The 16,797-nt window shown below is 38.6% G+C and overlaps 1 protein-coding gene across 9 annotated transcripts in view; it reads right to left on the bottom strand.

Annotated features, from left to right (window-relative positions):
• dnc (phosphodiesterase dunce) overlaps positions 1-16,797 on the bottom strand; it is a 194,457-nt gene that overhangs the window by 80,474 nt on the left and 97,186 nt on the right. For 3 of the 9 annotated variants that reach the window (XM_034329019.2, XM_034329017.2, XM_034329014.2), the window contains exons 1-2: positions 15,128-15,339; positions 1,042-2,349 (exon numbers count right to left, since the gene is read on the bottom strand). The exons of 5 other annotated variants lie outside the window; for them this stretch is intronic. In XM_034329019.2, coding sequence (XP_034184910.2) covers positions 1,042-2,060 — 1,019 coding nt within the window. In that variant the 5' untranslated portion in view covers positions 2,061-2,349; positions 15,128-15,339. Of the gene's footprint in view, positions 1-1,041; positions 2,350-15,127; positions 15,340-16,797 lie in introns of those variants that run through there. One more of the 9 variants, XM_034329018.2, reaches the window with a different exon arrangement.

Here is a 16,797-nt window from a genome sequence, read left to right on the forward strand (position 1 = left end):
CATTCACGAAGCTAGTTGTTAAATTTTGATTTGAACTTAAACCTTCCCAACACAAATTAACAATTAACGAAGGTAGACGAGCTCACTTTGTAACCCTTGTTCTGTTATGCAGGATCAAATTAATTCTAAACACATGACTGTTGGCGAATGCAAAGGAACTTTGCTGTGGGTTAACAGTGGCCTAACGTTTCGCATATGAAACAATTACAACTTAATCCTTTGAAGCATAGCAACATGCAAAAGGTCATGCATCAGTTTTGCTACTAATGAACTCGCTACGAGAGATAATTAGTGACTGCACAGGTTGAACCTTGGAAAAATTTGCGCACCTGCTTTTTTCCACTCTACAGTGGAAGGCAAATGTGGAAACATTGTTAAATGACTTCCGCTTCAGGTCGCATGACACTTTGCTTAGTAGGTCAGGCTTTACTAGGATTAAGCCCTGATGATTAAGATATATTGTTGACAGAACAAGGTGGAAACAAATTACTGTCACTTGGAAACTTAGGTGATGATTAATGAAATGGACTTTGAAATTTGGATAGCAGAACCTAAATTGTAAGTTTCGTACCCTGCAGTCCAACTATGAATCCTGAATCGTAGCTCGTGAGTAACAAACCTCAAGACATTCGATCGTAAACCACAAATAACGGAGCAGCTTTTGATGAAATAAACGCACCAGGCACGAAGTGTACCGTAAAATACCCAAACCACAATGCACCGTGGTTCTATATAGGATGGTACATGATACCATCAACCGACACAACTCTGTATACCACAAGTAATTCCTCGTTCGAGATGCTCCCCCGATTTCGCGCGAATGCACGAGATACCCTGCGATCCTGTTTCCACCTTTAACCTTCCGCAACAGCTATCGAGCTAACCAATCTTCCCGCCAAAACTAATTCAGGTATCTATCCTTCACGTTCACCGTGAATTTCCAGCAAACGGCACAGTTAGTATACACCAATTCCAAGAAGATCTCGAAGACACCAACACCTACACCAGCCAGATGTATACTCAACCGTTTTAACTACTCACTCTAAGAACACCTCGGATTCGCTTCTGGGCAACACCAACCTCGGCAAGACGATCGCCTTCTTGCGTCTGGTCTTCAGGGTCTGCGTGGAGAACTGGAACTCCATCGACTGAATCGGCGAATGCGGACTCAGTATGGTGATCTTTCGGTCACTGCCACCTGGACTGGTCAAAGAGAACACACTAGACGGTGGTGGTAGGCTCAGATGCTGAGGTATCTTCCTCTCCAAACCGGTGTTCGCGAACAAACCGCGTCTGACTTCAGCGTTTAGGCTCTCCTCTCTCTGAAGATTCTCGCTGCTCTTCGACTCGACAGAGACTATCCTGCGGACATCTTTGGTGGACGCGGTCAAGAAGCTCTTATATTGACTCTTGGAACTGGTTACGTGAGCTTCCGAGGACAAGGACAAGGATTCCATGGACTTGGAGTCTTCGCTGTAGCGATCATCAGCGCTGAGGAAGTTCCTCGAGGTTCTTAGGCTCTCCATCGACCTGGCGGTTATCTGACCGCCACTGGTGGCTGTTAATAGATGCTGTTGCTTCTGCTGTTGCTGCCTTTGAAGCTTGGTCAGACTTTTCACCTCGGGTTCGTACTCTTCTTGGCTGGAGGATGACTGAGGACTACGGTTGAACAGCCCCAATCTGGTCCCTGCGAATTTAGTGGTCCTGGTCTCTTCTTCGCTGACTCTCAGCCTGCTTTTGGTCATAGACTGTTGACGATTCATCAACAAGGACTCTGCCTCCTCAGGAACGTCCAAGGAATGACGTTCTATGGCTGGGATCCTGCTGATTTTCTCATCAACGATTGGTCTTGAAGCATCCTCATCTTTTGGGAGGTTCTCCACCTCGTTCTCCGAGGCACACTCCATAGTGTCCGAGTCTTCTGTCGAGTTTCGTTGCTTTGCTTCGAGCCTTGAACTTCTGGACGTGAATTTCGACGTGACCAACAATTTTGCCTTGCACTCCTTGTGCGATAACTTATTGATCAGCGTCAGCTTCTCGTCCGTGTCGTCATCATCCATTTTCTGGGATGCCTCGACGATGGGGGTTAGGTGAAGATGGGGTTAAACGGGCTCTTTTGAAAGTGGAAGAGTTGCGGATCTAAGAAATGGAGGTTTCAGATGGGAAAAGCACGTGGACGGGGTAGATTCATTCGATTTCTTGCGCAACGAGACTTGCAATCTCGTGTGAAGGATAATCGAGCCACGATTCCTCCAGGATTTCCGAGATCATTCCAGCGACGATTGCTTCCGTCTCTTTCTCCCACCTCCGATGCTGTTAGACTGTCTTCTGCGATTACACCTCCGCTGGCTGAAAGAGTTAACGAATCTGTCTCGCTACCTTTCATCTACCGAATGCACGATTCCTATTTGGAGTACCTTTGGCTACCGTAGGTCGATTATAAGGTTAATACTAAATATTGCAATCACTCTTGGGTCAAACTGGGTCAAATTCAGACTTTAAGAACAAATCTCTCGACAGTATATGATCAACGATATCAGAACTTCGAAAGTATCGTTCTTATTTTGCCATGTTATACGAATAAATAAAAAAGTCTTAAAATTATCCTAATTTGTTTATAGATACATTTAGAAGGGTTCTTTGGGTCACACAATTCCGTTAGTTTATTTTCGAGATAATTATTCTATTGCATGTTTTCCCCTCGATTTGATAAACTATTATCACCATCGTCGGACAATTTTGCCCTAGTTCAACGACCATTCAATGTCCAGGTTTATTCAACGGGCTTGTTGCGTGAGCAAAACTATTTTATTGTCTTGAAACACGTGTTGGACACGAAAATAGAAACCGTCAGTCGATAAACAATTTCAAGCTTGGTCTTTACATTTTCATTTGTTCATACTTCACTAGGTATAGTTTCTGTAACGTTCGAAACAGTGCTTTTCGATTTCTTTTCGTTTCGACAAATAGCTTGCAATCGTTTCAGAGAAAAAAAAATTTGGAAAATGGAACTTTCGATAGCAATGGTTTAAGCTTCTTTGAAGCTTCGCTGAAATTTTCAAGCTTTCGATTTGCACGCGATCGACTTTCAAGCTTCAATCTGTCAAGCTTCGATCTCGAAATTACGATTTAGCCGATTTTAAACGATCGACGTAACACGGTTTCGGTCGACTGTTGATACCTCTCAAGTGAAATTAGATTTTCTAGAAAACACGATTTTCTAATGTTGAAGTCTGTTCTGAATTCTCTTATTTCTTTATTAAAAACAATATATATAGGACAAACTGATCGATAAATTGTTTTAGAAATATAATGTGCTAAACCCTAAGTTGGACTCTATTGTTTAGAACCTAACCTAACACCATCCCATACGATACTAAACGCAGATTAAAATGACAGTGATAGAAATTATAATCAAGTTAATGGAAGATAAGGACCAACACCACCAAAATCATCACCGTCCTCAGTATCTTGTGTACCGCAACACAAGGTAGCGTGCAGGGACAAATTATCCGTGGCAAATTAGATTGACGCGATTAATTCTGCAGGTCGACGTGAGATTCAAACGTGTCTAGACAATGCACCATTCATGAACAATGAAAACAATGGACGCGTCGACGTCCATACGGTCGGATGCTTCTCGCTTCGAGCCCAAATTGCCGTCTAATTTTGAAGAGGACCAACAGCGTCGCTGTATTATGGGATATGCCTCCATGGGAGGCGACCTCCCTCGACTGCGCTTCTAAATCTGTTTTCTTCAACTGCTCTGCCTTCTGTCCCGAGCCTGATGCATACCATTCTTTTTTTAAGTCCTTCGCACTGTCGCAAGACTAATAAGGCGCACCATAAGTTCTTTATGTTTATAGTTCTTTCTGAAGTCTGTTGTATTTGCTCAATGAACTTCAACCCATTTTTGGCTCTGTGAATTATTATTTTCTTTTTCATGGGCTGCCCTTGTTTTGAACAGGATCATTCTCACTATAATTAAATTCTTCTCCTATTTTTTGCAATTATTAAAAACGGAGGAGCAGTAATGAGCGAGCCAGATTAATATGTAGAGAGAATTAGGTGCATCTGGATTTCGTTTATTGTCGAACGGCTCGTTTATAATTGGCGCCAGAGTGCTCGGTTCTATTTTAAATATACCCTCGTAATTTGCTGAGACTCGATGTCGTCCAAGCGTGAATATTCCTCGGGACGCTTGTTCATCATCCTTTCATTTATATTTCCGAGGAAATACAGTCGTTCGAAGATCATCTACGAAGCAAACGATCGAACGTGGGCGGTGAAGAGCAATAAACTGCCTTTTGCTTTAAGAGTGAAACTTATCCACTGTTCAGACTTTTGGTCCTCGTTTTAAGCTGCCTACTTATCGCAAACTCTGTGTACCAAACAATTTAGGTGTTAGAGTATTTATTTATCTTGACTGCTTGTTTAAAGTATAAAACTGCGAACTTTGATTTAACATATATTTTCTTTTTTATAATTAAATCAGTGACTAAAGAAAATTATGAATTTTTTTAAATGTAAAACAGACAGTCAAATTTAATTTTAAAACCATTCTGTATTATGTTTCAAAACTTTACACAATTCATTTAAACCGTATTTCATGAGAATTATAAGTTAAGCAAAACAACGAGACTGTCGACTAGAGTTTCATTCTATTTGGAAATGTGTCTTGTAAAAACAAGATTCATTTCATTCTGAGGACATCAGTTTCTGTGAGTTTGAAAAATAATAAATGTTTTCTTTTCTCTTAAAGAAAGCACTGTGAGTAATTTATGTGCTTGATAATTCCATAATGACAAATGTTTTTCATTCTTCTGAAAGAAAATAATGAATTTCTAGATTTAATCTAACCCAGACTTAACCCAGTAACCCTTAGTGAATTTGATCCACTGAGAGAATATGTAATTTTCTCAAATTCCAAGTTCCCTAATTTCTCTTGGATGCTATGGTACTGCCATAATCTCTGAATTATCATATCCTAACTCTGACCTGACCCTATTTAAACGTCACCTCCACGTATACTACATCAAATATTTATTATTAGACTATAAAATACAAATTTTGGCTGTAACTCTATCACTCGATTTATCAATGAGGCATAATCTTGAAATTAAAGAAGGAATATCAAGGAAGCTGATCAAATTTTCGGACTATAAATGAAAACCGTATAAATAGTGGATAGGTTAGGTTAGGTTGACTGTGGTCAGCCAGGAAGATATGCCAAAAGTCCCGCTAAAATTCTTTCTTCAGCGACCTTTACTGATTTAACGCTTTAAGAAGCAAGAAAACGCCCACGACTGTCGTTTAGCAGCAGCACGATTTATCGCACCGTGTCTCAACAGCAGAGGAGCGGCCGTAGGATCTTCGCAAAATACTGCTCTTTTGCTATATCGCTTTGATTTACGACGGTCATTTACGGCGTTCGATGGTTATTCTTCCTCGTATCACGAGAAATCGGAAGATCGATATAGTATGATAGGCATTATGGTGGCAATTCACCGTTTCACTGATACGTTTTATTGCTTCTGCTGTATCTTACTTGAACGAAATTGCTTCTTGGATTACAGAGCATCATTAATAGAACATTTAATAACAATAAACAATGGTATGATGTGATAAGTATAATGGAAGAACTGTTTAATTAAGATCATTTTTCTACTTGTATAGTGAATCAATTCAGTTAGATGTATTAATTTAATCTAACTCATGAGGATGATGACAAACTTATTACACCATCCAATCTAATCTAAAACTTGAATAAGGAACTACATAACAATATTTATCTTCTGATGAGAATTTCTCTCCATTTTTAACTTAAAAATCTTGTCCAAACTTAACTTAACTGAATTTCAATCAGGAATCTAAAATTGAACTCAAAACACGTAATTGGATTGAGTACTTGAGGAATTCCGATCCAGCCGCAAGAGATGTCGATTAAAGAAGCCTCGAATCAAGAAAATTGGATTAGTTTAGCAGGGCTCGAAAATTCTAAAGCATCCTCGCGTAAATGGTTCCAGTTAGCACGACCTTTATCGTTAAAGGCCTGTTTCCCACGCGAAGCTTCTTTGCTAGAAGCCGTTTCCGGATGATTTAGAGGTTTCATAGAATAGGCCAGGCCAGAACGGCAACTGGTTCACCCAGATTTACCAAAGTTCTAGGTCAATCGACATGGGTGCTCGCTTCGCCAACTGGAATCGTCGCGATAACACGCGACGATGCCTATGTGACTGCAAACAGCTGCATAGATCGATCAAACCTTCGGAAATCTGTTTGCTGCATGGCTTAATCATACACGTTTCATCGTTTGCACGCTGCTTTTCAAACTTCGAATAAGGTTTTCACAGAAATCACGCTGTTTTAGTATTGGCATTTGATATTAGCATTGGCATTGGCATTTAGTATCTGATATTTGGCATTGGGACTTGATATTTGATATTTGGTGGTTGGTATTTTATACTTAATATTGGCATTGATACTGATACTGATCCCAAGTACCTGATACTTAATATTGGTACCGATACGGCTACTAATACTAGGTACTTAGTTACTTGACCTTAGTGCTGATACTAGTGCTAATACTGGTACTTTCATTAGCATTAGTATCAATATTAATATTGTCTATGTGGTGCTGATACTTGAAACCAATACGTTGAAACCAATTATTCAGAATTGCTTGAAGCACAGTGAATCCATGAAACTTGAACAACTCCAGCAAAAAATCGCTAAGAGGATCTATCCTTTCTCAAATTTCGATATCTAGTTTCCAGCTTTATACGATTCCTTTTCGAACCATCGTATTTTAACCAAAAGAGGAAATTTGAAACGCAACGAAAGCTTTGAGAAGAGGTGAATCGTTTTAGGTTTCAGTTTTTATAGTGCATTCTTCATTGATAAAACGTTTGCTAGAGGAGACATTTATAAATATTCCATTATTGCAAATGTTTGATATCAAAACATTCATTTCCATCGCTCCAAATTCAATTCTAGTGTGACGAATTTTCATATTCAATTGAAACGTTTAAATAAACATTGAATTTTGCTAGTTTACACGACTTGGAAGGTCCAATCAAGGATACAGACTAGCCTCGAGCTGTATAGTAATTAATTGCAACCTTTCGTGATATTAAACTTTAAATTGCCAGGAAAGCTGTCTCGGTAAGTTTGGTTTCGGTAAACTTTGCGTCGAGAGCATCTAGCATGCTGTAATTATGCTTCTTACAAGTTCACGGTTCTCAAGCTTCTCAGAGAACCATTCAACACTAAATTTGCCTCTTATAATTAGCAACGCCTTAATTTCACCAACAATTAATTAAAAATTAATTTGTTTCAAAGAAAAGTAATGAGATCAATTACTCTTTTGAACACTTAATAAACAACCAGAATCTATTCAGAACCATAAGATAAATTTGGTGAATCGTATATAAGGAAGTCGTTGGAAGTGCCAGGAAACAGGAAACAGATGAACATGGGGTTGGAATTTGAAATTCATACACAACTCCCTGATGGCCAATGGAAGTCGACCCTGTTCGTCCTGCTGCTATTTACCGTTTCCACTCATTGGGGAAAGGTTAGGTCAACCACGGTGACACAATTCAATTATCGACGCACTGGTCAACTTTCTCGTTCCATGTTTCACGTAGATAGCAATTCCTCGTTCAAAGGTCGATTTAATTAGAATTTTTGAAATCTGTATAGAAATTAATGGGTGTTGAGCAAACTTTGATGCAGTATATATTGGAAAATTTCTATAAACACCGTAGCTTATTTGCAGGAACTTTGAATAATTGAGGTTAGGTTTGGATTGGTAATTAAAAGTTAGGTTAAGTCCAGAAATTGGATACTTGGACTGCTTACATAACCTTTTATATAAATATAGTATATATAAAATCTTGATTAGGTTATGTTAGGTTAGAATTTCTTTCTATTTATATTCTTAAAGCGTAGCAAAGAAAGAACATGGAACTGTGTTTCATAATCAAATGAAAATCTCGTTCAACCTTAATAGAACGTTCCTTCGAATGAAATTATCCAGAAATCGTGCAAGGAAACAATAATTTCCAATCGCGACCACTTTACCTCGGCAAACTTTTCAGTCGAATATTCCCACCGGAGAAAAATTCATTTCTACCGGAAACGTTCTCCGCTCCCGAAGGTGCTCTTTCTGGAGATTGAACTCAAGCTGCTCGTTTCGCTTATTAATGGGAGATTTCTATGCGTTTTTCGACTCGAGTAATGACAACTTTTACAGGAAGCGTTTTTTCTTAAATAAAAACTGGCTTAAACCCGTTCTAATTTCTCCTGATCCACATGATACATCAGTTTTATCGAAAATCCCTGATATGAAGACGACCTATCCCAACGAATAATCCCGCTGCTGTTTCATCGACGCTTTAAACGACGATTAATCAATCCGAAAACGTGTTCGAAGTGAATTTCTATTCTCCACCGAGGAGGACGTGAAATTTATGACCCGTAATCTCGAGATTTCCTGGTACCGTCTTGTGATCCCCGCAGTAGACTTGTTTGAATTAATTCAACGCTGCTACGACGTCCCCTTATCTCCTTGGGAACTCAGTTTTCTACGTTTCAAATTTTTTGCCAAGTTCGTTTTTTCGCTTCTAACGACGCTCGCGAAACGAGAGTAAACAGAAGAGAAACGACAGACGAACGAATGAAAAGAGAACAATGGCACCGCTCTAGGCAAAACATACCGAGGCTTCGCCGCTTTAAATTATGCAGAACGTCTGTGTCTGTCTTGTGCTTTCCGCGTAAGTTGGCCAACGACTTTGTCAAGAACTGACGCGTGTTACGTCAAATGAATGCAAATTTATTTCGCATGTTAATTTTTTAATAAAATTCACGAAAAATAAGGTGACACTACCGAGACCGGATATTAAAAGTTTGTTTACCATTTCGTAGTCTACGCTACCTTAGTTCCTTCATATCCCACGATATTGCCTATGGCATTTCTTTTTATAAAAGGATCCTATCAAACCCTTTAACCACGAAAAGAACAGCGATACACAAAAGAAATTTGTCGGAATCAGCTGCGGTGTGTTGGATAGAAACCGAAAAGGTATAAAAAGCCCATTTTCAACGATCCAAACGACGTTTAAATCGCCTGCCCGGCCGATTGAAAACGTGGAAAAAAGGAAAAACGAAGGAAAGCTTAACGTGCTCCATCGATTAAGTGGATTAAAAGTGAACACGCGTGTTCTGGCGGAACTAAATTACGTTTCTATGTGAAATTCGTTCGACGTGCTTGAAAGAATCCACCCTTCGTAGATCTTTGATTTTTAAATCACAATGGGACACGTTTCTCAGCGCGAATAGAATCACAATGAAACTCTTCAAGAGAATTTCTTTTATTAACAAGAATACCTACTCGAGCCTGCGAAACTTGGTGCAACGTTTTTTAATTTATTTTCAAGTTTTTTTTATGGTTTAATTGGAGACAAGGTTGCCGGATTGAATTAGAAGAAATTGTATAAAACAGACAGCTTGTTAACTTTTTACTTCCCTTTTAATGAGAACAGAAGTTTCATTCGTAATGTTTCATATATTGAAATTTGAGCTATATTTGAGAAAGTTAGACTGCTTTGTGCACTGGAGATGAACTTTAAGCTTAAATCGATTGGTAATGTTTTTTGATAAAATGTATTTGTCTTGCCCTCGATTCCTGACATTTCTTTTCCATTATTTTGTCTATTCTCGCAGTGAAATTGCATTATCCTTTACTCTCGTTTGGTAAAGAAGATTAAATATACTATACTAATGGTAGAGGAAATAAGTTTCCTTTATTATTTGACTAGATATACAAAATGGCCAGATAATCTCTATGCATGCATGTGAATTTGCCTCGCAGCGACCTTTTCGTTTATGTCAGATTATTTTGTGTTTTATGAATGAAACGATGTAATCTTTTCATGTAATAACTTTCCCTGTAATAACAGTGACAAGCGCGATTAATTTTTATGAATATTTATCTTGAAAAATGTGTTCAAAGTTAATAAACCACCATGTTGCTGTTAACGTTATTCTAAGTGGATTATTTTCTATTTATTAAATAAAAATTGATTTTCAACTTGCTACACAAGTGTTCCAGACAGCTGCCCTAGATTTATAAACAAAGATGAAAAGGAAAATCAAGCAAAAACCAAAAACTCCACAGCACCGTTCTCGAATTATTTCAAGCTGTCGACCATTTTGCAACATTTTCTACCTCGAAAAAGTGTCAGAGCCACTCAAAATGGCGTAGCGAAACTGCAAGATTCGTCCAAGGTCGATTAATTATTTCTCCGGTTTGACGGCCTCTGGCTTACGTCCATGTTTTTTAAAAAGTTTCGGCCAACTGGCAAAAGTGTTTCAATCGTTTCTTCCACCATTTTGTGTGAAACAAATTTCACGGGATACGTGGTAATCTACAACTTTTAACTGAAGAATCTACTTTGCTCCGTAGGCCTAGGTAACAGGAAGGTTCTCGGTGAAGTTAATTACCTTTCAACGTAACTGAATAATGGCAGTCGGGAACAAGCCATTAGCAAGCCTTCTAGTGGCCATTTTAACTAGTTGGATGAGAATTTCGAGAGTTATGATCTAATGAATTCGTCGAGGGAGTTCAGACACTGATATTCGAAAATGAAGCTTAACCTAACTTAATAACAAATTTCCTAACAAATAATAAATTGTCCAGATTATTAACTTTATTTTCCAATAATTTAATAATATCTTTTCTTTTCGTTTCTCACCTTTAAAGGTTATAACACATAACCTCAAAATATCATAACCTAACCTGAATTTCAAATAGCGATTCAAAACACTTTAATCTTAATGCATTTAAACGTTTATTAAAAACAATGTTTAGACCAATGGTAACATACTGACAGACATTTAGCCGCATTCCCGATTGAATCACGGAAGAGATGGGAAACTTGGCAAGACTCGCGATTCTCCATCGCGATTTTCGCTAATTCTGCGGTTGTCTTGCCAACTTGTCGAGACAGTGAACTCTGCGATGCTTGATTAAACATTCGAGAGTGTATCAGAGAGTAGTGTGTTTGTGGCCGATGGAATTTCGAAGCACCTGTTACACATTTGGTGGACATGGACGAAGAAACATGGGATCTCGTTAGGTTAATTTTAAACCAGCACATATTTGAACTAACTTCAAGATTCCACAACGTTGTAGCAATAAATTTAAAGAACCATGTAAATATATTTAAATCAAAACGTTTAAAGCTTTGACAATCCTATTTCTACGTTTCCTTAACCATATCCGATTCCTTTATCCTTTTATGATATTCTATACAATAAAAGGGAAAGGTACTTCCAGAAATTGCAGTATCCCGTCAGAATTCATTTTATAATAAAGCTTCGCTATCTGCGCTTCAGATATGAAATCACAGAAGAAACCAAGACTCTGGAAACTGGTAACATCGTCAAAGAAACCATTTCCTTCGGTTTCTTATCGTGTATCCTGTTTGCACAGCTGGTTTCTGTCTCCATAAAGCATGTTGTTTTGTTTCGAATTTCAGCTTTGAGCTTGTTTGCTACGAATTCGATAGAGAAAAGAAAGGAACGAACCTTTCAATCGGAGATTTTCTAGCAGACATGATATTCTTACCGATTTTCCTTATTCAAAGATAATACTATCTTTTATTCTTGGCAGTTACATACGATAGGTGTTTCTTTGTGTAAATACTTAAGTGTTAAGTTAACTCAACTACGTACTCAATTAACAAGTATCATTCAAATGATGAATCACAGTAAGAACCCACTTAAGTAGTTAAGTGTCCAAAGTCTGAATGACTCAATGATAAAAATTCTTAAGTACTAACTCAATCTACATAAGTATATTTAGCTAGTATCTCGAACTAAACACTCAAGTATCAATGGTATCATAAATCAGAAGAAGCGAATCGAAATTTATGTTCCCAATGCTCTACTTAATGCCCTGTATATCCAAAGCTTCAACAACTCAACAGTATAAATTTCCGAAACGCTAAGTCAAACAACGCCTCGGAGGTTCAGAAATAGCCCGGAGCCACTATCCGAGCTCGACTTCCGCGCTTCCCTCAAACAATACCGAAAATATTCCCTCCTGGTGAACACGTTATTTCGAGGCTGAGCAAACACTCATAAATTCTTTCAATCGATATACCGAGAAGCCTAATGCTCGCGTCGGAATCGATGACTCGTCGCGATTTGTTTGACGCGACAAAGCAACGCGTGCTATTTCTCAGAATCGATCCATCCTCAACGGTTATGATGATCGAGTGTAAGAGACTCTAGAAGAGCTCTTAACCTTCCCAACAGCTGACCGACACGACATGGTAACCGCAGGTACTCCAAATGGGTCGTTTACGATTAAATTTTCCTCTTGATAAGTCAAACTGATCAACTTCGATTCTGGTCAATATTCGTTTATATATAGATAAGAAAATTATTGTAGAATAACTTGTTGGCAATATTTTGTTATTTAAAACCCTCGTAAAGACTTTGGGTAAGTGGTACAAGGTAGTGATATAACTACTAGCGACTCAATGGTATAGTCGCTACTACGATATAGCGAGGTCATAACCTTTTAGTAATGTGGATTATCCAGAGGTGGGGATACTCCAGTGGTGGGGCTCTCTAGTATGGAGACTCTATATTGGTGAACCTTTCACTGGTGGGACCTTCTACTAGTAGGGCCTTCCAATGGTGGAACCTTTCACTGATGAGGCCCTTCAGTGGTGGAGCCTTCCACCACTTTGTCTCCCACTATGGGGGCCTACCAATGATAGGGACCCTACAGTGGAAGGGACCTTTTACTAATAGGGCCTTCCACTCAAGTGGCCCTTCAGTGAAGCCTTCCACCATTCTGCCTCTGATTATGGAGGTCTTCCACTATGGAAACCATTCAAAGGTGCGGACCTCCTAATACAATGGATCTTCCACTGGTGTAGCTAGCCACTACTGGGACGTTTCAATGGTGAAACTTTTTATCCTTTAATCGTCTTATTCCCTAAGGAAGCCTAGCATCTTGGCACTGTACTCTACCTTATAAAAACTGTTACGACCTCCCTGTATGGTTATGGCGCCTATACCTTAACACAAACTACGACATATACTATGTAAGTGGGCCAAGCTATAGTTCTAATGCCCTAGAAGATTGAAAATTTCATGGGGTAAAATTAAATGATGTCAGAAGTAGAATTGCGTATTAAACGTGAAAAATTTAAGTAATCCAACGAGGGAATTATATAAGAACTGAATGTCTAATGTGTATAATAAATATTTTTGAAAATATCCAATTCAATTTCAAGTATATATTGTTAATTTAAGTAACTCGTTATGAATACACCACTTTGTAGAAGAAAGTAATTAGTTCAGTTGGGAAATTTAGTAAATTTGAAATGTCTTTGATGTTTCTACCATGAGAAAATAAATTGGTTGAAAACCTGTGTCCCTTTGAACATTCCAGTTTTGTCCTGTTATTCTTTACCTCGAAATATTACACTCAGCATGTTTTTATCCTCATATTCATTGATATTCGTAATTTATAATACAAGATAATAATATATGCATAAACAAACTCACGTTTTTGTTTATATTTCCATACACATTTCGAGATAACATAAAACTTTGCCTTTGTGTAACCAACTTTACTGCATTTTTTTTATTTATGGCATGTTTTGAAAGCATTAATTTTCTTCTGAATTTTTACTCGATGAAGTTCATCAGTTTGACTTTCGTGAAGTTTAAATGTAACTTGAAGAGAGTTCTTTCACCGTGCACTTGCGTCGTCGCTTTCTAATTTTAATTAATTAAGCTGCAGATTTTTATTATTTCTGAATGAATATTTGAAGGACAAAGTTCAATAAAATTTAAGTGGCTTTTGATTTCAATTTTAGCGATTGAAATAATTGTCCATCGTTTAAAAAGGGAATCGACAATGAGATGCAAGACAGAGGAACGTCATTCGTGTTGCACTTTTAGAGTTCCGATACTCGAGGAAGGTACTCGAGTGCTAGCTGTAAAAATAGGAAAATCTGTAGGTGTCACGAGGCAGCCTTTCCTTTTCTTGTGAGTTAATAATAAGGATGATCATCGAACGACGTGTAACGGTTCTGTACTTTTCAACTTGTCTTACATTATTATTAACCAATATTGTTTTATGTGAGAAAACTAACAAAGGATGTATCAGATGGGACATTACAATTCTCATTGAAGAATAAGACAATCAGTTGTTCGATTACCTCATCAGTGACGAAAATATCGAGTTCTTCGTGTTCCAAATAACACGTCTATTCTTCAACACTATTGCCAATTTCTATTCTGTTGGAAATAAGGCTTCCCAACCAATCTTTCATTATCGTTATTTAGACCATTGAATTCTATTGCAAGATAAATTTTAACTGGCAAAATTATTTATCTAGAAAAAGATTGATTGCTCCATTTCTTTTATCAAACATTCCTCTCTACTCCTACATTTCTTTGCCATTCTGAATTTACTTTCTGCTGCAAGAAAGATATTGCTTCTCCCCGATCCATTATCCTTCCATCTATGTTCTCTGAAACTACTTCGGCATTTAAATTCTGATTGCAGTTTTTTGTCTTTTGTAATGAAAGAAATCTTTAACTTTCAATGCTAATTGCTTGGCTCATTATGACTCAATGAATAACTTCCACTGCAATTTGCAGAACAAACATGGTTCTTCTAATACCTCTAATAATGAAAACAATTATTTTTATTACCGCAAACCATTCTAAAACTCAATTATAATTTTCCTATTAAGGTATCTCAAGACCCCATTATAGGATTAACGTATGTCCATTTCGCCATAGCTGTTATGGATTACATCCCCAATGAAATCATCTCATCTGATACAACACTGGACCTTGCGAACAGGTGAAACAATGTACCTAAACAAAAGGAACCACAAAGTCGAAGTTCAAACTTGAACCAAAAGCCACATCAAACCCATAGCCCCAGCCAGTCCTTCAAAACTTTCACAACAGAGGTCCACTGACCACTAAATACCCATCGATTCTCCTTGAACTTCGAAAATGAACTCATCTGACGCAAATGTCACGGTTTAAAGAAATCTCCAGCTCATCGGTAGCTTAGTCTCACCTCCAACGTGCTTTGAAGCTCTCACGAGGACGGGGATGAGCGTTCGAGAAGCTGAAGACGATGAAAATCCACGATCACCGGGCACATGACACTTAAACGCGGCATTCTCGCGATAGGACGACGATTTAAAGAGCTGAACGATCGAAGACACGCGGAACGAGTCACGGATTAGCTGTCGCGATCCGTTCGAGGTCGCGTGTGCTGTCGTACTGAGAGAACGCCAATCGAGCCGCCCTCCTACGACCCCAGGCCCCTCGTGTGCTCGCCCACTGCTGCGAGCATGCTCTCTCTATCCTTCACGCTTTCTCTCGCTTGCTCTAGACTAGGAACGACTGTACATGTGCATCGTAGGTGCACTTGCTTCGCTGCAGTTTTCGATCTCTAGCGAACGACGGTTTGGACTTGACAAAGCAGCTATGATGAACGATAATTTTGACCCTGGATAAGTTTTTTGGAAGAATAAGATATTTGGGATTATACCCTAGGACTAACTGTAGGGTGAAAGCTAGCATCCTTAATGATGTAGGTATTTCAGATTCAAATAAGCAAGTTAGGAACTGCGAGCTAAGACTGATTGCAAGGTGGAAATTTGCCTCCTTGAATGTTTGTTCTCATAGCCAGGGAAATCCGTTCACTGAACGACTGATGATAAGGATAGAACATAGTCAGCTGAATAAACTATCAACTTTCAGCTCGTATCAACCTCTGGATAAAAGTTTCTACCTGAGATTTGATGACTAAAAGGTTGCTGCTGAATGATATATAACCCATACAACGAAGTCAATTTCGTAGACCACTTCAGCTACTGAATAAAAGATTTCTATCCTCTATGTCGGTCCTCGTGAGATTTGGTAACCAATGAATTTAAGAATTTAAACAAAAACTGTTGAATGAAAGTTTACACCCTCTATAATAGGTGAAAACTTAATGATAACGACATTGAAAGTGTGCATTTTCATTGAAAGAACCCTTATATCTTACTTAACTCTACATGAGAAGGTTAAAAAATTTAGGAGTAATCGCTAGGTGCCATCATCGTAAAAACAAAGTACAAATTTTTTCTTCCACCGTATCTTCGTCTCCCATAAAGTTCCAAGTAACAGGACTTAAGATCCTCCACTTCCTCATCGTCTAAACGATCTCGCTTAACCTCTCACTGTCGGTCATTATCCGCGTGAAACAAGGCCAATCTTTCGGGTATAGCGTAACTTAAATAGCGAGACTGGCCAAGAATTAACTCGATTTCCCGGAAAGACGAACGTGCCACGATTTTCTCTAATGATCGGTCTCGTAACGAGGCATCCTTTTCTTTCCTCGCACACAATAAAGGGCGGAGTCCGATGCAGCTTGACCTTTCTTCCTTTTGAGTGACTTCGAGCGTGTTACGCTTCCTTCTTATACCTAGCCAGCCCTCTTTCAAGCTTAATATAGTCGCTGGGTGCTTGCCCTCTGTGCGACTGACATTGCAGCACACAGAGGAGGCTTACTCTGAAAGGAACCAGTCAGCCTTGAATAAGGCTCATCCGCGCCATCTGGCCGGAAACTCGATGCTACTGTCGCGAAAATGGCTGAGATTCGGATAAGAATCGTTCTAATTCCTGTCCGCCATTCTTTTACGATTTTATCGTCCACCATTTCACCGTGGAAATGAAGCACACTTAATTCTATGG

Source organism: Osmia lignaria, chromosome 8 (genome assembly GCF_051020975.1).
Source record: "Osmia lignaria lignaria isolate PbOS001 chromosome 8, iyOsmLign1, whole genome shotgun sequence".
Lineage (NCBI taxonomy): Eukaryota > Metazoa > Arthropoda > Insecta > Hymenoptera > Megachilidae > Osmia > Osmia lignaria.